At 41.7% G+C, this 24,973-nt stretch overlaps 1 protein-coding gene across 1 annotated transcript in view; it reads left to right on the top strand.

Annotated features, from left to right (window-relative positions):
* LOC137100336 (protein shisa-8-like) overlaps nt 1–24,973 on the top strand; it is a 77,568-nt gene that overhangs the window by 44,713 nt on the left and 7,882 nt on the right. Inside the window, exon 4 of the mRNA XM_067478105.1 lies at nt 19,614–19,730. Coding sequence (XP_067334206.1) covers nt 19,614–19,730 — 117 coding nt within the window. The remainder of the gene's footprint in view (nt 1–19,613; nt 19,731–24,973) is intronic.

Below are 24,973 nucleotides of genomic sequence, written 5' to 3'. Positions count from 1 at the left end.
TACTGCTGAGCCCCAGAGATACATGGCGTGTGTGGCTACACATTAAATAGCCAGGATTAGACCTGACTGCTGCAAGCTCACTGATAGTATTACTGTTATAGGGGGCAACTGGGAAGGATCAGGCTCCATTTTGGCTCTGCTGTTTTGTCATAATGAGGCATAACGCATCTCATGGAGGACTCTTGCCCACTACCAGGGAGGGAGATGATGGATGGGAGGACTGTGTTTAAGGAAGTGGGAGAGAGCAGGAAGGAAGGTAAATGTGCCAGCGAAAAGTTTATTTATTAAGTTAATTCATTATTGCATTGGTGCAACGTCGTCCGAAAGTGGGTCGATTTTGAAGTCGGGATCCTTAGTGTTTAAGACTGTGTAAATAAAAAACAAAAACTATCAAGCACGATAGTGTGCGCTACTGTAATGAGAAGATGGGGATGCATCTATCTGGTGTTTATCCATCTGGTACAGACTGAAGTAGTCATCCAATTGCTGCATTTTCTTTCTGAGAATCTGTTCATGTGCCCAGTCATGTTACCTGTCAACTAAAATTTTTCACATGATCGAACCACCAATTTTGGACAAGCTCACGATTTCAAGCCTAAACATGATGTCAGAATGAAGGACATCCTTGTACCAGAAGCAACAGAGGACGACGTGCCTTTGATAACAATGTCTCCTCCTGTCTGTGAAGGTGGCTCGTGCTGTGAGCTGAAACTGTTGTGGTTATCACTAAAGAAACAGTGGCCGAGCGGCACATTTTTGTTTGAAACCGTCGTTGTGACAACATTTTAGCTGGTCGTCTTCACAATCTTCACAATGCTGTAACATATCACGTTATCATACATCAGAAGCCTCAAAGTGGAAAAGGGCTGTTTGAAAGCAGCACACGCAGAAGAATAAAGAATCACAACAATCGACAATCAACACGTTAGAAGTTGGAGAAGTCTCCACGCACACGTGTGGACACGCCGCAAAGAAAGGACACACTCTTTTTCTGTCCAACACACACACACACACACACACTCTCAATGCCACATCACATCACATCATTTCAGAGTGCATGTTTAACCTAATCACACTCAACCATGCGTGATCCTCAGAGGGGGAGTCAGGTCTGTTATGACAGCCGATGTGCTGTGTGACGGCCACAGGGTTTAGAGTGCACCGACCAGCAGCCTGCTTTCAAAACACACATGTGTGTGAGCACACACACACACACCCACCCACAGACATTGTGGCTTTACACAAACGTGACAGCAACCTGCACAAGAGGACGTGAAAGGTGGACATGTGGACAGACAGAAAGGTAGAGCTGCGGGGCAGACTGGGTGACTTTGTATGTGCCAATCAGATTTGTCCCATGACACGTCGCAGGGGGGCGCGTGGTGTGTGTTATTGTGCTGGCTCCACAACATACATTAATGAATTGTCTCTAAGACTTTTGACCTTACCAGGGGCTGTTCCCCTTAGCAACACAGCTCCCAGGATCACCGGGACACACAGGCCGTCCACCAGTTCAAGGCGGCAATTCTCAGAAGGGCTTTTAATTTAGCAGTTAATATACGCTCCAAGCCCCAACTGTGGCCGTGAACTCTGGGTAATGATCGGTCTCCTCCGTAGTGGGGCGCGGCTCAGCCGTAGGAAAGCGTGCAGAGATGACACATCCAAAGGGAGCTTGTGGTGGAGCTGCTGTTGAGATGGTTTGGGCATCTGTAAAGTATGGCTCCTTGTTTGCTCCCATCCCATCCTACCAGCTGGTAGGAGACCCCGTGATAGACCCATAACACGCTGGAAAGAGATCAGGTATCTCATCCGGCCTGGGGAAAATATGATAAATTTCAGGGTAATGCCTGCAATTAATTGAAAAAAAGAGCCCAGATATTAATTAGTGAAGCTTAAATATTAATATCATTGCAAGATGTGATATGTTTATTCATACGTACAGTCCACAGCAGCATTGTCCAGATCCCACTTTAATTATTGTGGCATTGATTAATAAGCTGCATAAAAAGCCTATGAAGCCATGTGACTTTAAACCGATTTTCTTCAAATTCACTGGGTTCAGTGGTGTCACGGACACTACAATAGTTACATCAATCACGTAAACCCACAGAGATAACCCTTGTGTGTGTGTGTGTGTGTGTGTGTGTGTGTGTGTGTGTGTGTGTGTGTGTGTGACAAGGTGAACTTGTCGTATACAAAGTGAAGCCATATACCACAGCCAGTATTCTGCAGTACAAGTGACAGATATCATTTATCTAACGGCAGTGGAAGGGTGGGGGGAGGGGGAGGGGGGGGGGCGGCTGCTCTCTGTTGCCTCTTCCATGTGCCACTGTGTCCTACACCACACTTTTGCCATTATTAAAATACAAATATCAATCAATAATCCATAAACACTGATGTGCTTCCATGTGGGATGTTCAGTTTTCCTCCTGCCCACTGTCATTTATTCACTGCACACCACTTCATCCCAACACTCTCGCCATGTGTGGAAACGCGCTGCTACCATCCCAAGCCTGCCAATAACAGATGAGCCGCACAAGGCAGAATCAGCGCGTCATTTATACCTCACATGAAAACTGTGCTCTGCATCTGGGGGCTGAAATCATTTGCGATTTAAAAAGGGTCGAAATTGTTCTTATGTTCACATCACAACAACTTGTACAGCAACTAAATGCAAGGTGATGGAATACAATTTAGCTTGGTAGCAGCGACGTCATCGCTTTATTTCCTCGCCTTTTGCTGCTGTGCCATTTGTTCCAAAACACTGTGTAATGGTGTTTTTCTGTGATATTGTCTACCTGTCGCTGGCACCCTGCATGCTGCCATCAATCACGGACAAGAATTGTTCAGTTGTGCTCTAATTTGAGGCTGATATTACGGTGTTTCCATCTGAAATTTCAGAAAATACAGAACAAAGAATAGACTTGTTAAACAGATAGACATTAATCATAGCTATATTAAATGAGATGCGCCAACGGTTCCCATAAAAATACGATAAATTTGCTTTTAATGTTTTTTTTTTCTCTGTCAGGGAAAAGATTCATGACAGTATTTGCAAAACGGTTTTAAATATTCGTATCTTTTGAAGTCATATATCATACGCATTACTTCTTTAAATATAAATATGTGCTTAAAGGGCACTTGCCACTTTTCAACTTGCTTTCCATGGCGTTATTGTAGGGCTTAAATGTACAATAATGCTTTTAAACTTCCCTCGTGCTTCTTTATATTCAAATATTTCTCATAGACACATCGGTGCTTTACGTAGGGAACCAAAATGTCCAATAACAGCCCTGGTCTGACCTTATTTTTAAAGTGGCCTTGTGTTGTGATCACAGTTCACTCAAATCCCAGTTCTTTGTGCGGGTAACAAGTGGTCGCAATAGGAGAAAAGGTCCCGTAAATGCAGTATTTAGAGAAGCAGCACTGAGCTGCGTAATTGTCTCACTAACCTGTTGCAGTGGCACAACAGAACACAGTACCGTTGCTGCTCGAACACTGAGACGTATTTTGTTAACTTTTTATAACGCAACCATGTTAAATGTGCACTGAGGTGCATCCTGCTTGTGCGTGTGTGGCAGGAAAGAGTGGGAAGCTGAAAGAAATAGACAATAAATAAATCACACAAAGACAGATGACGGGATAGCGAGTGAAATGAACAGTGCATGGTGGGAAAGGTTACAGAAGCCGACGGAGAGATAACACAGAGGTGGAGGGGGAAAATGATAATCAGACAGCCAGAGAGAGGAGAAAAACCAACAGAGGAAACATTTCCCTAGTGGCACGGTGCTATCGATCTTAGCTTGTTTCTCTGAGATCAGACTTGAGCACTGACACAGCCATCACAATACATTATGGAGGATCAAAGACAGGCCGGCATTGGCCGCCGTGCAGGACGCCAGACGGTGGAGGAGAGAAGGAGGGAGAGAGATACAGACGGAGGAGATACCGAGGAGGAGGCAACACACTCTGTAAACAGGATTTTCAATGGCAGTCTTCTGTCATTCACCGTGTCGTCTTAATCGCTCCCCATCGCACAGCAGAGATGGAGGGGGAGGACGATTAGTGGTGGTGAGGCGAAATAATTTTAGAGCATGAGAGAGGAAGTGCAGGAGTGATGCTGTAGGGAGGAAGGAGAAGACAAAGAGCTGATGTGCGTGTGTGGCACACGTGTTCCTGAACCATTACGGCAACACGGTGACGAGGTGAGAAACATGGTGGGAAACTTGAAAGAGACATTGAGACGGAGGATGGTATTCAGGGTTCTCTCTCTGTCTCTCTTTTTTTTTTTTGCATGCCAGTACTTCATGTCAGGTGGCTCATAATTACCACAGGAAAAGTTTAGAATGGGATCAGGTACTTAATCATTTGCTGATACACACACACACCCACATGCAGAACGGGACTCATACTCATAGAACAAGTCTAATACTTAATTTATGTGCCAATCAATTTATTATTTTACACAATGTTACATAAAGTACCACGACTTATAACCAAACGTCAATTTTGATAGGATCTTCATATTTTGTAGCTGTCCAGTAAATGTAGTAAAAAACTGCAATGTTTCCAAAATATAGTAAAGCACAAGTATGACACAGGTTTATAATATTAATGTAATATAATAATAAGTGCGTGTGTGTGCACTTATTTCCCAGTTTCTGTCTTTATTTTGCGTACTGTGTCCGTCCATCCCTTCACGCCGTGTGTGAAATGTCACTGGACAGCTCCCATGTGCTGCCTGCAGAGTGACAGAAAGGTCAAGCATGGAAAGAAGAAATCACTGAAATATTTCATGAGCATGAGCAATATCAGAGCTTTCAGGTACATTTTTAATCTGGTATTTATTTACATGCTCATGGAGACTGCACGTTAGTGCCACTTCAGTGTTTAGAATTGGAACTACAGAGGAGATGGTTTAGGCAGATAAACATCCGAGTTTAACAGCCTTCATAATGCATGACTCTGTATAATAATTTAAAAGGTTTCACATTGTGTCTACTCGTCTACTACAACATAAACAGCAGGTCTGAAGCAGCAACCTTAAGACCAGTACAAAATGTCTGGGCTGTGAAAACACTGGTGTAGCAGAGAAAACACAATGGTTGCAGCAGAGCAGAGCCGCTCCCAGGAGTGTGTGTAGCAAATGTACTGAATGACGATCAGGAAAATGATAGAGAAAGGTTATTAAAAGGTCAACAATGGGAGAAACGTGCTCTATTTGTACCATCTGACTGTATCAACAGGCTTCGTCGCGGAAGCTTTTGCAGCGTATGCACTTTCACCCAATACAGATGCAGCATGCGCATACAAATATACAAGTGTAGCCTTTAAACCTGCACATTTCTATGAAAAGTCAGAAAACCTCTAATGCACTATGGTACATGAGAGAATTTATTGTGTATAAGGACAAAATGATTGTTTCCTTCATGTAGTGCTCGTGCACAGGCATTTGTTTATGCAATTTATCAGACACAGGAGAAAATAAATTCCGAAGGCTCATCAAATTCAGCTCTGTCGTCCTGACATCATATGAAAGCTGGTGCCATCAGCTGTGTTTAGTTGATCTAAACCATCTTAGATGAGGTTGCAGCTGGGGAGGACTAACTGAATTGGAACCATGTAGGCTTCTGATAACTTGGGTCGGGGGTGTGCAGTCACATCAGCAGCGTGTTGGGCAGGAATAGTTGGAAAACAATACAGAAGCAACACAGCAGGAACACCACAACTGAAAAGTTAGTCCAAATGTTTCATATGAGTTCCCCAGATGAAATGACTTTATTAAGACGATGAACAGCAGGTTGTGTGCAGCTGTAAGCCTGGAAACAATGGAATCTGATATAATTGTTCGAAGACGGACTTGCTGTCTCATGAGGCACCAGGTCTTTTGAAGAACAGTGGAGTCATTCATAAAAGTGCGAGCTAGCCATCTCAGCAGTCTGGCTTATTTTTAGCGTGGCGGCCTACATTTCACACCACCTGAAGGATGACAGCGCGTGCTGACAGGGGACGTGTAATTATTCGGAGGTGGCAAGAGCCATATATGCTCCCATCGTCTCCCTCTCAGTTTCTATCTCCATCTTTAAGGGTGACAGACAGAGAATCCAGTTGGCAAGTACGACAGAATCCAACAATTACTGTGGGGTCGACTGATGAGCAACGTAGACATCAGCAGGTTAGTTAATAAGAAGGTGGGAGTGTCTCAATGCTAATTGGAAGCTATTAGAGGATGTAAAAGCACAGAGAGTGATTTTAAACTTTCTGAAGTACTGAGCAGATGAGTAAAAGAAAAAAATGATGCTCGTGAAAACATGGGTACAATGTTAAAAAGAGGGCAAATGCTTTGTTGTCTGTGAAGCAAGACAGCAGCTGGATGCAGTGATGTAGCTTTCTGTTGCTTCCTCACCCTCATGTCATTTGTTTCTCTTTCGCAGCCATCTGCTCCCCCCCCTCTCTTCAAGTGTCGCTTCTTTCTCCTGGTTTGTTTTTTTTTTTTTTGGGCCTCCCACGTGCCATCGCACCTCAGTCCCAGGAGAAAAATCGGCTTCAGGTTCATAAGAAATTCCAAACATGTACCTGACACACTTGCATAGGTAGAGAAACTAAGTGTTCTCGTGAGCCTTCGGGCGCAAAGAGGACGAGAATGAGAATGAGCTGTAAATTAAATCTGTAAAGAAAGATCAAAGCACGGCACAATTCTCCATTGTTTTCCACCTTTAACTCCATCCTGTTGTTCCACTTCCACAACAGGACACATAGCAACCAATTAGCAGTCTGTGCAGCGCATGCTAATATCTCTTACCCCTCTCAACTCTGCAAAGCAGCTGCCCCCGCGATAGCCTTTGCAGGACGGACCCATGTTAATCGGGAACCGGTCAAAGCATACCAAGTTGAAGGCGCAAAAAGGGAGGGGGGGGGTTGGGAGGTGGTGGTGCTGGTGGTCGGAGGTTGCTGGGATGGAGGGTAATTTGAAGGTCAAAACACAGGCGTGCACGCGCTCACACACATGCACAACTTCTGTCTCAGAGTGCATCTGCAGAGCATCAATCACTGTTAGACATGGTAGGTGGGCACACTGGCAAGAGGTTCACGCTTTAGCAAATACAGAGAGGAGCTCATCGGACATGACAAAGGGACAGAGAGAAGCAGCAGCTGAGTGTGTGTGTGTGTGTATGTGTGTGTGTGTGTGTGTGTGTGTGTGTGTCTACATGAAGTCCTCACAGGCAGCACACATGAGCGTGTTTTTTTTTTTTTTGTGTGTTTGCATCTCAAGTATGTGTCAGAGGGGGAAAAGCCCACTCGCATGAAAAGAAGCTCATTCAAGTGTGAATCTCTTCTCCCAACAGTAGCTGTTTGAGTTGTGTTGGTTTCTGCTGAGATGTTGCTAATATTTTGTCTTATTATTGAAAGCGTAGAAAAAGATAAGAAATGCTGAGGTGCTTTTATGTCGAGCATGATTGAGCTGTAAAGGGTGAAGATAACAGATGAAAAAGCTGAAACCACGCAGCGTGTTTCCAGCCTTTTGTGAGAGAATATGTGACCTTTTTGTTCCTCCCCACTATATCGTAGACGTGAACTTAATATTCTCGATCAGTCGTCCCTTGCCAAGTGTTGTAATGCGAGCAGTTGACTGAAGGACAACGGCGGCTGGCTGCAGCATTTTTTATAGTGCTGTGTGAAGTCAGTGAGCGTTTCCAGCTGCCTGTGGACTATAGATGGGATCATACACACAAACACAGACACACACACATACACATACACAACTACTGCAGCATGACACGAAAACACACGGGCACTTACATACTAACAAACACGGCTGCAAACGTTGGCTTTCTCATGCCCCAAACACAGCTACACACTCATAAATATAGCTTTTTGCACCTGTTAGCTGCTGTTTGTTTAAGAATCAATATATCCATAAAGATGTTATAAAGAGTTCAAGACATCCTCATTTTGTTGGTGTGTGTTTGTCCGATGGTCTGAAATCCTAAAAACAAAACAAAAAAAACAACTTAAAATAAAATAAAGTTAAAAAAAGCAGTAAATCATCCAATTTTGAGAAGCCAAAGTGTTAAAGAGTTATTTGAGGTGTGGTTCACCTGAAGCACTAAATATTCAAAATATTCAAATTGTTTAACATTTAATACTTTTTAACTAGAGTTTCTATAAAATGTTCCTATTAAATCCAGAATCGTCTGTGTGGAGCAGTCAGACTCAGATTGTTAATGATCACAAGTAGAGGGTCACTCAACTCTGAATAACCCTCCACACACACACACACACACACACACACACACACACACACACACACACACACACACACAGTTTGGCCACTTTGGTCACAAAAACTAATAGAGTGACACTGAGCGAAAGCAGCTCTTGTGTAATAATGGACAGTATCTATGCACAATGTTGTGCATGATCATACGCTGATCATGTCTTTTGTAGCAGCAGCATAAAACAAGCAACAGATGTATTATTTTCTGCAGTGACGTAGTGTTTAGACACAAACGTTTGTAAGGAGGATGGAAGGCAGTTGAGGCTTCGCTGTTCACTCAGTTTTCAGTTCATTAGCTTCACCCTGTAAGTCCCATCAGGACAGGGGGTCGTGGTGGGTCCACTGCTAGGCCAATAAGAGTATTTAAACCCGAAATGTCCTCTGTCCTTTTCAACTGGAGGAGTGGTTGTGGACAGGGGTCATCATGGGGAAAATTAAACCCTGGCAACAGACTACAGGTGTCAGAGCACAGTGCATCGCAGCTCGTTGGACATGAAGCCCCCACGTGGTTTTGATGCTGTGGCTGATCAGTGTATAGTCTCACACTCCTCATTTCAAATTATTTTCCAGCTCATAACTCATGTTATGTTTCCTTCGTTGACTTTCCCTCAGTAATGACCAGCAAACTTTATCATCTCATTCTGTCTTCTCTCCTCTGAGTTCCCTCTTTGCAGCCCCCCTCACTGCAAGTCATCTGATCTCTTCTCCTTTTCTCTCCATTTCATTCTTTATTGCATTTCTTTGGCCGCATCAAAGGTCTATTCAGTAATATTTCATAAGGAAACTAATATGCATACCCCGTGCCCTTTCTTTCTGTCTGCATGCATACATACATAAATAATTAAATCTGTGCTCAATGCTCTCCTGTCAGACAACCTGGCAAAGTTCGGAGGGAAAGAGTGTGTATATGTGGCAAATTATGTGTGTGTGTGTGTGTCCTCACTGACATTGACTATATGCGCCTTCTTTTTAAACCTGGTTTACAACTAATAGCTGCATAATGATTGGTTTCACACACGCACGCTGCACATCTTCCTGTTGATGTTCATCAAGTATTCGTCACTGCTCCTTTCTAAGCGCTGTGAAATAACCATAAGATGAAACACAGTTTAAATTATGTTTGATTGTTGCAGCAGTATTTTGGCTATAAATGGCACTGAGATCAACACTAATGACACGGCTGGATATTTATGTTCATGTTCAACTGGTCACGTCCTGTCAGAGGTAATAATTTTGAATCCTGACCCGCAGTTGGTAAAATAAGGGGTTAAATAATCTTTATGGGCCTTGGTCAGCGCTGAAATCAATGAAAAGAGACATGCAGGGAAATTCGCTTTAATGGACAATATGTATCAATTAATTTTTTTCCCCCCTCACCTCTTTTATGAGTACAACATTAGCCCCTGGCCACAACTTAAGTGGGTTTATGGATGAGGAGAAATAGGCTTTAAATCTCTGGTGGCAGGCCTGACACTGGCTGTGATTTATATGCCTGTTCCATGGGTGGCAGATTAATAAATAGTGCACACTATGTCTTTTTTGTGGAGATTTCAAACATGGCCCTTTTTGAACAACTGCAAAACGTACCTGAAGCTAATTACTATGACACACGGGGCATTTGTAGATTCTCGTGGTAGCGTTTGGAGGCGTCTTTGAACACCTGATTTGAATTTGGAGTCAGGTTGACTTAAGCTGTGGAGCCATTGCTAATTGGGACTTAAACGGTTGCTTTTAACAGAAGCGGCTGGTTAGTGTCCAAGTTTGTTTTGGTACAAGAATGTGCACAGTCATGTGGGATCTGGAGATTTGTCTACTGCCAGAACTTCTACGTCCACAGTGAATACACATTCATAAAATATGTGCTGTCTTCTTCCCATCCGTCCATTTCCTTAACAGCTTAACCTAGCCTAACCTATCCCAGCTGTCACTGGCCGAGAGGTGGGGTCCCTCCCGGACGAGGCTCCAGTTTATCTCAGGGGCAACACAGAGAGACATACGCAGACAAACAGACTTTCACTTCTACAGGCAAACACACAGTCACCAATTAACCGAACATGTATGTCTTTGAAGTTTGGGAGGAAAGTCCACACAACCACGGGGAGAACATGCAAACCGGGGACCTTCTAGCTGCAAGGCTCCTCAAAATGATGCTCCTATGCAGCTATAGTGCAAATGCTGAGAAAGACTGCAATCATGTGATAAACAGAGACACTTTAATTGGCTGTAGACCAGAACATAAAAAAGGTCAATAACTCTACAGTCTACACTCTACAAATCTGCATGTTGTCCTGCAAGAACTGATATTTTGGAGGAAACAAACTGGATGCTACAGGTGGGATAATTAAAAATCTGCTGAAACATTTTCTTGTTGAGTATCAATGAATTTGCCAGTTATGGTAATTGTCAACATCTTTGCTTGGCCTCTGTGATGTCAGGGCATGTTCAGTATTCAGATTAGCTCAATAATTCACTTTGTACACGAGGAAAGTGTCTGTATGCATTTACTGCAGTGACCTACATGTACGTTTTGTACTCGAGCAAGAAACACACGCATCAACTGATCCAGCAGATTAGCTCTTATTAATTAATTAGCTCTGCAGGTAGAGTGAACCAGAAGCCTACACAATGGAAATGTCTTGACGCTGAACAGAGACTGAATGTATTAATCTAAAGATGTTTCATAGCAGATATATGATATATTGTGACTTGTTACAGTGTTTACCTGTTTGTGTCTACGAGGCAGCTGAAGTAACAATAGTGGCAGCAATGCACATGTATTCAGTGCTAAATGTTTTAGAGTGATTCTCAGTATCACTGTGTTTGGTGACTGACCACATGGGCCACGCTACGTTCACAATTTGTGCTTTTCAACCAAAACACCAAACACAATTAATTGATCCTATGCACTTTACACACAGCAGCATTTAGTCGGATGCAAAATAACCAGTGAAAACAGGCAAGATGGTGGGTGGCATGTTTTTTCTGCTGTTTCTGCTGAGATGTAGCACATGTCCATATTGATAGAAAAGCAAGAGCTTCTTTGGACAAGCGGTCAACTCTCTTCTTCTTGTGAGGTTTGTGTGTGATGGCCCCTTGCAAACATCTTGTAGGTGCATTACCGCCACCTTCTGGACTAGAGGCTGCAACATTTCGCTTTTCAAACTAATCAATATCGGGTCAAAATGCGAAGAACTTGTAATTTCAAGGCAGAAAAGAGGGAAAGAGGTTGCAGATTGTTTCATGTCCCATCGAGTAGCCTGCACATTCAAATGAACCTCACTTGACCTCTGTCCTGCACCTGATCTCAATTTTGAAGGAATTGTTTTTAATTGTATAATTTTTCATCCATTCCAAAGATTGAGGCCAATTAGTTAAATGTAAGAGACCCAGATTGAGCCCTGTTGCAAGTCAAGGGTTTTTTTACCTCTCCAAATTTCTGCAGCTGTTAAAGGGAGCTGGAGATGATTATGCAACACAAACACACACACACACACTTTCTCACACAGTAACTGCAGACATACTGATGCACGCACACACAGTTAATGAATGTGAAGCACACTCAAAGTTACAAGATTGCACAAAAACACAGACACGAGGAAAGAGATAAAGAGCAAACGCACACAAACACACACACGCAATAAAAAAGCACCAATAAATGCCCGTGGATTAAAAAGTGAGTTTTAAATGACTGCAGTGCCATTACCTCTTCTGAATAACTGAATCCTCCGAAGTTACGAAGCAGTGACCAGGGGTTTGCTTTGTTGTTCCTTGAACAACGTTCAAAGAGAGAGAATGAGTCATGTTGGCTTTGGGGGGGGGGGTGGGCCGGAGGTACTTTAGACTCCTGTCACAGTTAATTCAGCTCTTTGTAGATAATGAAAAAGAAATAATGGAATAAAGAGATTCATTCACACTGTTACATAACCCACACACACACACACACACACACACACACACAAAAGCCATCCGCCCTCGTGCTCAAATAACCCGACAAGTACTAATCATCACACAAACACATGTTGGGACCACGGTGACCACAAGAAAAATTTCAACAAAAAAACTTTTATCAGCCTTTATTTTATTTATTATTATTATTATTTTTTACAAGGAATGACAGACGTGTAAGAAAAGGAAAGGACAAAGAATAATGGTATCGGGGTTTGGTGAGTCTGTCCATTGTGCTGAAAACAGCTGACTTAACGAGGGAAAGATGCAAACCCAGAGGGAAACTCACGTGTTCGCGCTCCCATATTTATTCCTTCAGATTTTACTCTCCCCACTGCAAAAAATCGCTCTTATTTGCGCCAACCTGAACGTTTTCTCGCTCGCATAGTGATGAACTTATACTTTGACCCGCACTAAGCATCCGTCCATCCACCAAAACCGAAGCCCTTCTAGTTGGCACCACCCACCAGCTTCATTCCTTATGAAGGAACGAAGGATCCTTGTGAGGGTGCGGAAACATGAGCACATCGCTCCTGTTCTCCGGACACTTCACTGGTTTCCCATCCACTTTCGCATTGAATTCAAACTCTGTCTACTTCCCCACCAGTGCATCTATGGAAATGCCCCAAAATATCCAAAAGATCTCCTCACATCAAGTACAACAAGACACCTTCGTTCCACCAACACTTATCACCTCGACTTTTCTGTTCAGAAAATCATTTTAAAGTGATCATTACTTTTTTTTAATTACGTTAACAATGTTGCCATTTTGGTCCTAGTGTCACCCTGAACTTTGCTACAACCAAAAACTAAAAGACAAGGAGAGAGTTGGGAGAGTGCAGCATGTTCATTTCCCATAAGTTCTAAACATTCAATCTTCCTACTACCTTGCTATTGTACTTATGTAAAAACTGCAAAAACATGGTGTTTCTGGATGTTTTTTGTAGGACGTTACTGTACATGACAATAGATGCAGACGAGAGTGTAAATAGTGAAGCAGTGCTCTGGAAAGCGATGCCAATTTTGTTAGGAAAGAGTAACATTCACTATCTAAGCTCAGTCTTGGCCTTCGTTATTTTCCTTCTTTCACTTTCAACCTTCTTTTAATTACGTCGCTTCTTGTCCATTGTGCCCAACGTGCCCTCCCCACATTACTCTGCTTTCAGGAAGTTTCAAAAGTAAAAAGCACAGTCCATCCTCATCTCATGTCCGCTGTGCTTGTTTCCAGTTCAGCGTGACTAAGTGTCTATATGTGTGTGTGTGTGTGTGTGTGTGTGTGTGTGTGTGTGTGTAGATGTATAGCAGTCCACTGCATTACATAAAGAGCTGAGCAGCCAAAGCTCAATGCATTCAATGTGGGAGCTAAAGGCAGAAGATAATGGTGTAATCCTGGGATAAGCCCTCGTTTACCCTGCAAATAGAGTGTGTGAGAGGGAATAAAAAGGGAGAGGGGTGGATGGCGAGGAGACTCTCGTTGGAATCAGTGTACTGTAATAACTCAATTTACTCCGTCAACACACACAAACAAGCGTGAGACAAAAGAAACATGGACTGAGGGGCGTCACTACACTTTCTAAGCATTTCATTAGTGTCTTTTTAAGAGCAGCACTTTTGACACCAATGCAACCAATTCGCTTGCCTTTTTTGTGTAGTGCAGGTTTCAGAGAAATATTAATAAACCGCCTTAGGAGCACTCTTTAAAAGCATTACAATAACTGACTGGCAGCAGCCTGCAAGTTGCTGTAAATCTATTAAAGAACATTTATTTTTAACGTGCTATCCAATAATTATCATATGCTCGCAGTGGTGTTAAAAGTAATAACAATGTGTGTGACATCCGAGGATTGGATCACACCGACTGGACTCACTTCCTGCTTGGTTCCAAATGTTTCGCTACTCAATGGAAATATTTTCGGACCATTCTAACAACTGATACATTTTCTTGTAATAGGCCTCTATGCTGTAACTTGTCTTAAACTGTTTGCCTTAGATCCTGCCTTTGGAGTACGTCTCTCTCTCTCTCGTTCTTTTCCGCAACATCCGGCCACTTTCACTGTTGTTTGTGCCGAGTTCTGCAGGTGGTGCTTAGCACGAACTCATCGGTGCACAAGGTGGTAGAAGTACACAGACTCATTATTCAAGTAAAAGTACCAGCCTGAAATTATTCTCCAATACAAGTACCACTTCAAATCTTTCACTCAAGTAAAAGTACTGAGGTATTTTAAACAATACTGATTATGGTAAGTGTGGAAAAACGTACAGTAAATTAAAAGCAAAAGGCTCAGTTGGTAAAGAGTGGAGCTGATTTTAAACAACAAGCTGACAGGTGGTTAATAATAAGATACATAATGATACATCAGCAGTTATTAGTTGACATATATTTATATTAAAACCACCGTGTGATGTTAATGGTGTAGCTGATGGGTGTATAATGTATGATTGGTCACAGCACTCGGAAGCTGAAGAAACTGAAAAGCCCTGTGGCCACGGTTTGACTGTAAGCTGGTGTCTGATTCCACATCATCGAGACGACATCAGAGAGTTATCCTAATTAAACCAGTCATGAGAAGCTTGTTGGTTAAACATTACCCATAGATTTGTCTCACTGTGAGGACATTTAAACTACTTTCATGTTGCCGAGGTGTGAATGCAGGTTTTCGCTCTTCAGATTTATTAGTAAAATGTTATGTTGCTGGAATAATTCTGCGAGTCTACAGTTTCGGAGAAGTACAGTTCAGAGACACTAACAATTTAAAAACACACTGAGAACTTCATCCCCAAGAATTTAAAAAAAATATAATTGCAACGCATGGCCTGCCTTCGGGTTACAGTTACAGAAGGAGGAAGAGGCATGTGACAAGAAATGTAACAGAAAAAGTAAATGACCCAGCGGGAAAGAGGCTGAGACAAAGATTAAAAGACACATGGAGAGAGAGAAAGGGAGCTTAGCTAAGCAGCATCTGCTCCGAGTCTCTGGATGTGTTTCTTGCGTGATTTAGAAGGACTGGAGCGTGCTATGTGCACACTGAGACTGATATTAATGAAGGAGGGCCATATGTCACAAACACCACCCACCGAGAGCTTTAACGTGCAAAAACTGAGCTGTTACACACATTCTTCTTGCATTTTTGTTTTGTATTTAAAGAAAAAAAAAAAAGATTATTGAATTGCAGACACGTAGTAAAAAGTACTTCCTTATGTGCACAATGTAAAGCCACAAAGAAGATATGTATGATGCCATTAGGGCTTGAGTTTTTTTTTGAGTTTTGAGCTAGAGTTTTTCAAAGCATAGCAATTAAATGATGGTTCAGGTTTGCAATCATGCATTTAATTCCTGTGCAGTGACGTGTGATCGTAGACAGTCTCCCTCTACCCACCGTACACTGCAAAATCCAAAAGCAATTCTATTTAACTTTCCAGTTATCCACAACATACACTTCTTACTTGTTCTTACTGGTAACTTTGTACAGATTACTCAACCTTGTTTACCGAGATTATATTGAGACAAGAAATGACCTTATCTTATTTGATTGAGTCTTTTTTGAAGAAACAAAACCAAAGTGAACATGATCCTGGCTGCAGAAATGTACGTTGTTTTTGGTTTTCTTGTCCCGAGACAAAACTGTCTTTCCCGAGAGTATAGCATTGTGACTCGAATGTACTATATGTGATACACAGGACGCAGGAGCTGGGGCTAGTCTGCCTCGTGGACGGAATCCCAAATGTTTTGGTTAGATGGAGAAAAAAAAGTGACCCCCAGTAAAAACCAGACAGTTTTCTAACACATCTCATAAAGTAGTCATCTCCTTTGTGGCCTCCTCTAACCTGTTCTCTCTATTTTTGTTCCCTTTTTTTTCTCTCCATCCTCGTATCACATACACTTACGTGAAGTGATGTGACAGATACGCCACTTGGCTGCTCATCCAGTTTGCCCTGAAGTTTCCCAAGTACAGTCATGTTAGCCTGAGCCTGGACACTCAAACTTGTCTCCCTGCTACTTTTAGACTCTGCGCATTAAACAACACAGGACTCTCTCCTTCTCCCTCCCTGTTACTAATACCACTCCTCCTTTGCCTTCCCTCTCTCTCTCTCTCTCTCTCTCTCCTTCTGTGTGTACACAGTGTGTGTGTGTGTGTGTGTATGTGTGTGTGTCATGTCAGAGCAAGGCTGGCTGAAGCCCTTGCAGCACTCAGCCTCTTTGATGTTGAGCCCTCCTGAATTAGGCCATCACCCAGCGGTGCTCTGCTGCCTGCCCACACACACACACACACACACAAACAAAAACAAATGCATGCCGGCAGAAAAGCGTGCACATGTGAAATAAAATATACATGCTGCTACTCATACAGCAGTAGCAGCCACACACGTATCCTTATCCTCATTTCCTTCTCTGCTTCTCTGTAATAAACACACATTTGAATTCTTATGAGCGCTTCTCCTCCGGGGCGTTCCATGTCTGACACACACACAAAAAGCCCCACACACTCATGAGTTCGCACACACATGAAAAATGAAGGACATGCAGAGAGAATTTATTCAAGAATACAAAACACAGAGAAGAAATGATTCTCGTTCAACCTGCTTCTCCCACAGCGCGGTGCTATGAATACAGCTCAACGTCCTACGAGCACAAGCCTCCTGAATTACACATACAAACAAGGTGGTGACCTGACATTTTAAAAAATGGTGTGAAAGACATGGTAATGTAGATCATCCGGGCAGCACAGTAACAGAATAAACACTCTCACGTTAAAAAAAGATGACAGGTAAGAAAAAGGGATTAACACCTTCATCTCCCAAATTATGCAGCAAAACACTAAACATCAAAGCTGCACTAACTTCTGCTGTCGTGGTAATAAATTGAGTTGTCGTGTGTAACTTGACACACGGTGATAAAACCACCGATGATTCTCACTCCACTCTGCAGTTCTTGCTCACTTCTTTTTTACCTTCTTTCAGCTCTTTCACTTCATTGTTTTTCTCATCTTTTGCTGTTTTAAACAGCACACACACACGCACACACACACACAAGTTAACCAGAAACAGAAACCTGATCCTGTAGTAATAGACAACTGAATTCTCATGATTAAACCAATAAATTGCATTTTTACATTTCTTTAAGAAAACCCCCCACTTTGCAGCAGGCATTAGAAGTTAGTGGACATACAAAGTAAAAGGGGCCTAATTATTGGACTTACATTTGTCTCGTGGCCTGAACCATGACTGCAAATGATAAGGTTGCTGGTTGATGTGCAAACACAAATCAATTTGATTCGTTGTCTGTTATTGAAGTGTTTATTTTCAGGAACAAACATAATCAATTGGACGTTTTCATGGGGCTATTTTAAGCATTAGTTTAACCCCCAGCAGTTACGGGAATTAGCATTTGCAATTTATGGCATGTTAAATGTTTTAAAAGACGCTCATTTTAACATTTGTTGTAATATTTCCCAGTTTTAGGTGCTAAAAATGGAATCCAATAAAAAATGAATTCTAATCCCGACTCTATTTTTCTGAACCAATTTTGCACAGACTTTCATTAAAGCAGCAGGTTTATCCTGAGAAAAAACCTCAAAGTGACTGTGGAAGATGCAGTAGCACGTCATTTATTTACAATCCTAAAAATTGTAATTCACTTAAAATCTATTAGCATTTTTTAGAAATGCATCATCAAATCACAAAAACTCTTCATTTAGCTTAAGACAATGTCAGCATTTTAAAGTGACACCTGAATGTCAATACTGTCACGGTGAACCAAGCTCCGTCACACACACACACACACACACACACACACACACACACACACACACACACACACACACACACACACACACAAACACTTTGCCAACAGTGGTGTAAATAGTCTATTTGGCCCACAGATAAGAGACACTACAGTTTGCAGTGTGCACTACAATAACACAACAAACTCTTTCTTTCTGTGGGTGTGTGTTTGCTCTCTGGTGGCCAGGAACAGCCCTGTAGTCAAACTGGACACCCGCCAGAGATCTTTCCATCAATTAGTTGATTCCCAACCCCCCCCCCCCACCCCCCCCAGTCTGTCTCTGCCTTTAACTGTCTCACTTTCCGTCCCTCACTCCGTCTTTCCCCTTCTGTCTTTCACATTATTTCCACCATCGTTGGCTTGTTGGACAAAGCTACAGAGCACAGCATCTGAATGTGGGCCATTTAAAGAGCAAAGGCCTTAAATGGAGTCCGGAAGTGATCAGTCAGCGCCTGGAAATTAAGTTTAAGCTCATGAGAGAGTAGAGCAGGTGCTACCAGCTGTTCCCATAAGACAATTCACGTTTTACACACACATACATTTTCAACACGCAGCCACACACAGCGTGTCATCACTGCATATCAATTACACGGGGATGTGAAGATCTATTTCGTATTCAATCAGTCACATCCCTCGCTCTTTGGCTTCCTCCCTGCCACCTCTCCCCACTGCTTCATTCTCACTGATGCGTCTCTGTCATCGCGGAGCTGGTAGATGTCAAGTTCGTGTGCTTGTTTGTGAATGCGTGTGCACACTTGACTAGTTAAGGCTTTACACTCCTTCATCTTTTTAAGGAGATAATCCTGCCTTGGCTTTGTTTCTTCAGAGAGTTCAGAGGGTTTTACAGCTAAAGATGATCTGTGGAACACGTTCAAACATCGGTGTATTCACTGCTTAGGGTACATATAACAAGCTTCATAAAGTTGAGAGAAACTGCAGTTGGGTGATTTACTTTCACAATTTACACTGTCATTTCATCCATGTTCTTACAAAATATTAATCAGTACCAGTGTTTCAAATGTTTAGCAGGTTTCAGTTTTTATTTATTCTTCCAGTCCAAATTATTCAATTTGGTTTGGCATTTTAAAAATGACCTTTATTAGGCTCCAGGCCCCTGCAAGTCTACAAAGAATACGTGGTTACAGATAATGGATGGATGGATGAATTGACAGAACCCATTCATGAAGGAAATGCCCAACAATTCTCACTCACTAATTTTGATTATTTTAGAGTGAAGCTTCATGAACATATTTGTTATTTTGAGCAGAAACATTATGTGATGAAAGCAGGCGGAAATCCACAAATGGTTATTGAGCTTCAGCTAATCATTACGTCCGTTCTCCCCAAAGGAGCTTAGCCTGCACCTCATGTCTGCGCTGAGTATACAGTGAACACGTTGTGCTTAAATGAGACACACAATTACTTTCATGAGAATCAGTTCGCAAGGCCTCCGATGTACCAAACTTATAGGGTCCTATGGTTCGAATATATCCTTCCAACAAACGAATGGAAACCTAAAGTGATTTGCACTTTGTGTGTCTTATTTTTGGCATTTGTTTAAAATCTGTTTTGTGTGTGTGTGCATCTCTCTCTCTCTGTCTCCTTTAGATCATAACCATTTGAACAATGCAGCCTTGTCCCCCCTTGGTCCTGCCATGGCCTTGTCTCACCCTCATAACAACCTGGGAATCGGCTTCAACAAGTACACCTCGCTCAAGGCCGTCGGTGAGCAGGATCACACAACCACTCGCACACTGACTACGTAGAGATAAACACGTTTAATGCATCAAGTATCCATCTTTGAATATTTACACACACACACACACACACTATGTCAAATAATCTGCAGATGGTAAATTATAGATGAATCTACTGATATGGAAATAACAACACAGGAACGGAACACAAACGTACTGCACAGAGGTCAGAGTTGTCAGATATTGTACAGGTGCATTAAACAAACTTCAATTATGATGATGAAACATGCTACATGTCCACATACTGATGCACACACTGAGCTGGAAAATAGATAAGGGAGAGCAAGCACCCATTAGGATAATGGATTCTCATTCAGCCATGTTAGGCCATGAATCTCGTTTGAGCCCTTCAGTTCGAAAACTGATGAAATCCTCCGTGGCTGCATAGTACAGCCGTGATGCAAATATCACGGCTGTATTATGCAGCGTGTCAGAACCAAAAAGGCCCAAGAACTCAATTTCATCAGTTTACCCTTAAATACATTTATCCACTGTTTGTCTTACTGAGATCCAGTACAAATAAAAATAAAAAATACTGTTTGTGTCTTGAGAGAAAGAGAAGAGAAAAGGCAATGTAAAGCTTAAAACAGCACTGCAACAGTTTTATTCTTTATTAAATAGAAAAAGAACTTTTCTTTGCTGAGGGCAAAGCTGGTAAGAATTCTCTTTGCAGAATGAGCCGTAAAAGCAGAGAAAAATAAAAACAACTTGTAGCCTGTTTGCAGCTGCTAAATATTACACACTTCACTGGAAAGCTGTCACTGTTAGCAGGGGATTAGCAGCTAGGCTTATAAACACACACACACAGACCACAGACCTTCAATGGGACAGATTTAAACTCTCTGGGTCAAAAACATTTTAAAGAATAATTGTGAAAAAGCTGATAAGTCTAGTCTCTGTTTATTATTAAGGTCAAAGTGGGGTCAAAGATCAAAGTGGATAGTGGACTTGTACTGCAGCTCATTACAAGAAGAGGTGGCCCCTCATTCGTTTTAAACAAAGTGACCAAAACATTAGAACCACGTCTCCTTATGATCCATTCCACTTCCCAATGTAAAAACTGAGAAATTATAAGACTGTAAAGTAGAATTCATGGCAGAGCTGCCGTATTGGATTGCATTAGATTGTACAGGTGTACCTAATAAATCGGCCAGTGAGTGTATTTAACTCTGTAAACGATCTGGTTCATTATGCCTGACAGAATTCTACACATTTGTCATTCTGTTCATGAATTTATAGAGACAGTTTCCGAGCAGGACACTGCACCAACATCATGAAATAAAAAATAAAACAAAACACTAAATTCTGAAACAATAGTCAAGAGAAAACCTGAGACATCTAAAGGTTTAAGGGACATGATCAGAGGCCCTAAATGAAAAATGTCTCCAGCTCTGTTACTGTTACTGTTGGCTGAAATCACAATCTGACTGACTCTGCAATGTTTCCATCAGGTTACACAGCTATGTTGTTATTATTGTCATTTTTTAAAAAAAAAAGGTAATGACAAGATTGTGGATGTGCAGCTGATCTTGTGGGCAGGCTGATGTTTGCATGTCCTTTAATTCATAAGGCCCCAAACACGGTTGATGCAATTATCCTCACGACAGATACAGGACTTTTCCAGACTTTTGTCTCTAATGATAGAAAAAAAGCACCGGTCGGCATTAGAATAGTAAAGTAAGATATTAAATGGGAGACATGTGAGGGCAGCAGAATGAGCAAAGGAACCTGACTGAAATGGAAAAGAAAGAGACGCTTGTGTCATTATTCTGCTCAGTGAGTGAGAAACAAAGGCGCACACACACACACACACACTCCCGACCGACCACTGAATAATGAGCATCAGATACACTTCTCTAAAGAAAACACTTCAAAATACCAAATCCCTCTATCAGATGATGAACTGCTTCTCTTGTGCCTTTCTATATCTTTTTCATTTCAGTCCTGTCTCAAACACACACTCACACACACTCACACACACACACTCATGTGGTGTGTTATGCCTTTTCCATCAGGGACACTGATCCTCTGCCAGTGTTTGAGTCAACTTGCTCTTAATGATGCAGCCAATGCACAACACACACATTCAGCTTCTTTTCACACTCGTCACTTCCCCCATTGTCCCCTGACACTCTATTAGATTAAACATGATGCAAATGGAGGACAAAAAAAAAAAAAAAAAACGAATCAAATGTTAATAAAATGACAAGCACAGCTTTGGATCCTGGGAAGATACATTTACAGTGAGGAGTTGTACTGTAAATCATAATACACGGACCAGTTTAGTTTCATTTCTTCGTCTAATTCATTTTCTCCGACTGCTCAGCATTTCTGGAGAATGTGCTTATTTGCTCTCCTGTTAGATGAGATTGATACCACTCCCATATCTCACAGTAAATACAGCTTAGCTCAGCTGTAAAGGTGCTGCTGGGCAAATTTTGTCATCCTTGGATGAGCCAGGCTAAATGTTTCTCCTTCTTTTGCTACTTTATGTTCAGCTACGCAGTTGCTCTACATCTTCATATTCACCAGTCAAAAAAAGTGCATGAGCTTATTTCTTCAAATGTACGAATAGAGGAATTAGTCCTGCTTATCGGTTGACTTGGTGGCCAATAAACAAGCCACTGGGTCCTGAGATCCTGGCTGCGTGGACAAAGTCATGGCTAGGACACTCAACAGTTTGGATGGGCAAGCTGACCATTTGCCAGGTGAAACGACGGGAATCTGGAGCAGGCTGCTTTAAAATCCCCATAAACACCGTATTGCAGCAGGAAACGGGTTGTGTTTGCTTTCTAAAATCTGATTTGCATAGGAAGACAAGCAGAACAGCAAAACTAGTCGAGGTGGCCCTGAAACGTGGCCGGAAGCGCCGATAATTACAGTTTTTCTCGTTTCCACAGACACTTGTGTCCAATCTGAAGGCACATTTTTAAAAACAGGTCACGCACACAGGAGAAAAACAGAAGCTCACGACCCGAAATGACACATTTTGTTTGCAACATCTTCTGACATTAACAAAACCTTAAAAACATGTAACAAAAGCTCGTTTTCCCCTCAAGCAACGCAACACGTAGTCAAACCTTTGCCATCTTTGAATCAGTCACTTCACAGCAGACAACAAAAAAAAAAGACAAAATCAACATCCCATGGTGATTTTACTAGAGATAACAAACCCTGCTGCACTGTGCAGCTGCATTTTCTTTAATACTGTAAAAAGACAATGTCCTGCAATGATTCCTGCCTGTGTACAGGTCTTTCTGCATCCAACTGTCTTTGACATGCAGGACCCACAGTGAACAATTCAGACACTAAATGTGGCTCAGCATGTCTACTGTATTATTTCTTCAGTGAGAAAACAGGAGAAAAATCCAAAATTCTGAAACTATCTGTACTGCAATTCTTTTTTCAGGGTTGTTCAAACACATAAAAGCCGAACATTGTAAAGTGAAAATACAGAAAAAGGGAAAAGAAACCAAATAAAACACATGAGTGGAAATATCCAAAAATTCTGAAGACTTAAAATACTTTACATTTTCTCATTTAGCAGAAGTGTCAAGGAGAAAACATCAAAGCGAAGCCCAATCAGAAAAGTGTTTACACTTGATGGGATGCAGGGGCAAGAAAGGATTTAGTTTTTAATTAATAAACTGCATAGAGTTCTGTTTTCAGCAGTTCTTTGACTATCGGGAGTGAGTTTGCTGAGCGAGCAGAGTTTGGTCGCTCGTTGCACCATCGTGGGATCTCTGTCCTCTGTGCGGTGCATTTAGTATAATTGCACCTGTCAGTTAGTCCACAGGTTCTCATCAACATCACACTGGCTGTTTTCCCTCGTCTTTGATCCAGATTTGCAAACAGCAGCACAGAGCATCTCATAGAGCTGGATAAGGGCTGATCACTGATCGGAGAATTTTGCAAAGGGGGCTGTGCACATATACATTAGGGATTCGTCATTTTACATGAACCATAAGTGCAGTTTGCTGATGATTGTATACTTAGCTGTATATTTTTCTAATGTGGTTTTTGGTCGTGCCGCACAAAAATCTGTGCCTCACATTTGCACATTTTGAGAAAAAACTGTAAAATACCTTAATGAGGACAGATGGACTGTCTTTAATAAAGTGTCTGTTAAAGATGCTATAAGTCAGAAAGTGAGAAAATGTGAGGACAGAGACTGAACAAACAGAGCTGTCAGAGCGAGGGGAAGAAAAACATGACCATTGAATGTCAGCAGGAAAATCTGAACAAATACTTTATATATGATTCACAGGGCAGGAAACAGAAGGGTGACAGATTTTACCGAAGACCAGGACGCTTGGTCTCCAAATACAGGGCCAAAAGGTCCTGAAGCATTTAATTCAAATCTAACAAGAAGAAAAGGACCTTTTAGTTAAATAAGCTAAATATTAGCACACTGAATAGATTCTTTCTGAAATGCAACAAGCAAATCTAACAAAATTCTGAATACAAGTTGACATTTTTAGATTTCTCTAAAATTATTATTGTACATGTTTTAATTTAGCTTTAATGCTTCAGGAGACATGAAATAAGTTTGGGTGGATTTAAGTCTACATGGATTGGAGTGAACTCAAATTCTTCAAAAGGGGCCTTTGAAGATGAAGAAACTCCTCTAGTTGTATTTTTAATGTTTTGTGATTCGTCGCACTTCTACAGGCAATGATCACTTCACCCGTGGAGACTAATGAGCAAACGCACAGCAATGCAGTTTTTGACACCCGAGTAGTTTAATGAGGCGGAAACCTTCGGATTTGAGGAACAAAATTGTAAGTTGAGTCCTGGATTATCTGTGTTGCGATGTTCTTCCCCAGTTTTTAAACCCCCTAAACTTTTTTAGAGTTTCCTGTTTTCCCAAAATAAGATTTACAGTAAAGAACGTGACAAACACAGCTGACAGTTTAAGAGAGTATCAGTGCAGATTTAGGAACATGAGCTGATCTTAAAATACTTGTGCGAAAAGGAACATGGTCCTCGGTGGCGCAATTAAGAGGCTGAACCTTTTTTGTGCTGGTTACTGTTTGTGCTTTGCCCGAAATGTGATTTTACTTCGTTATTTTGTGTCACGAACAAGAGAGACTGCTGCTGAGAGACTGAGGCCTCTAATTATGACCGCTTGACCTTGAAATTCACTTTACCTGTCTGTGTGTTTGGTGCCAAGTGCAGCGTGCAAAGGTAAAATTAAAAAAAATAAATAAA

The sequence above is a fragment of the Channa argus genome, chromosome 15 (genome assembly GCF_033026475.1).
Source record: "Channa argus isolate prfri chromosome 15, Channa argus male v1.0, whole genome shotgun sequence".
Classification (NCBI taxonomy): Eukaryota; Metazoa; Chordata; class Actinopteri; order Anabantiformes; family Channidae; genus Channa; species Channa argus.
The sequence above is the reverse complement of the archived record's forward strand: the minus strand, read 5'-3'. Positions and strand labels throughout refer to the sequence as shown.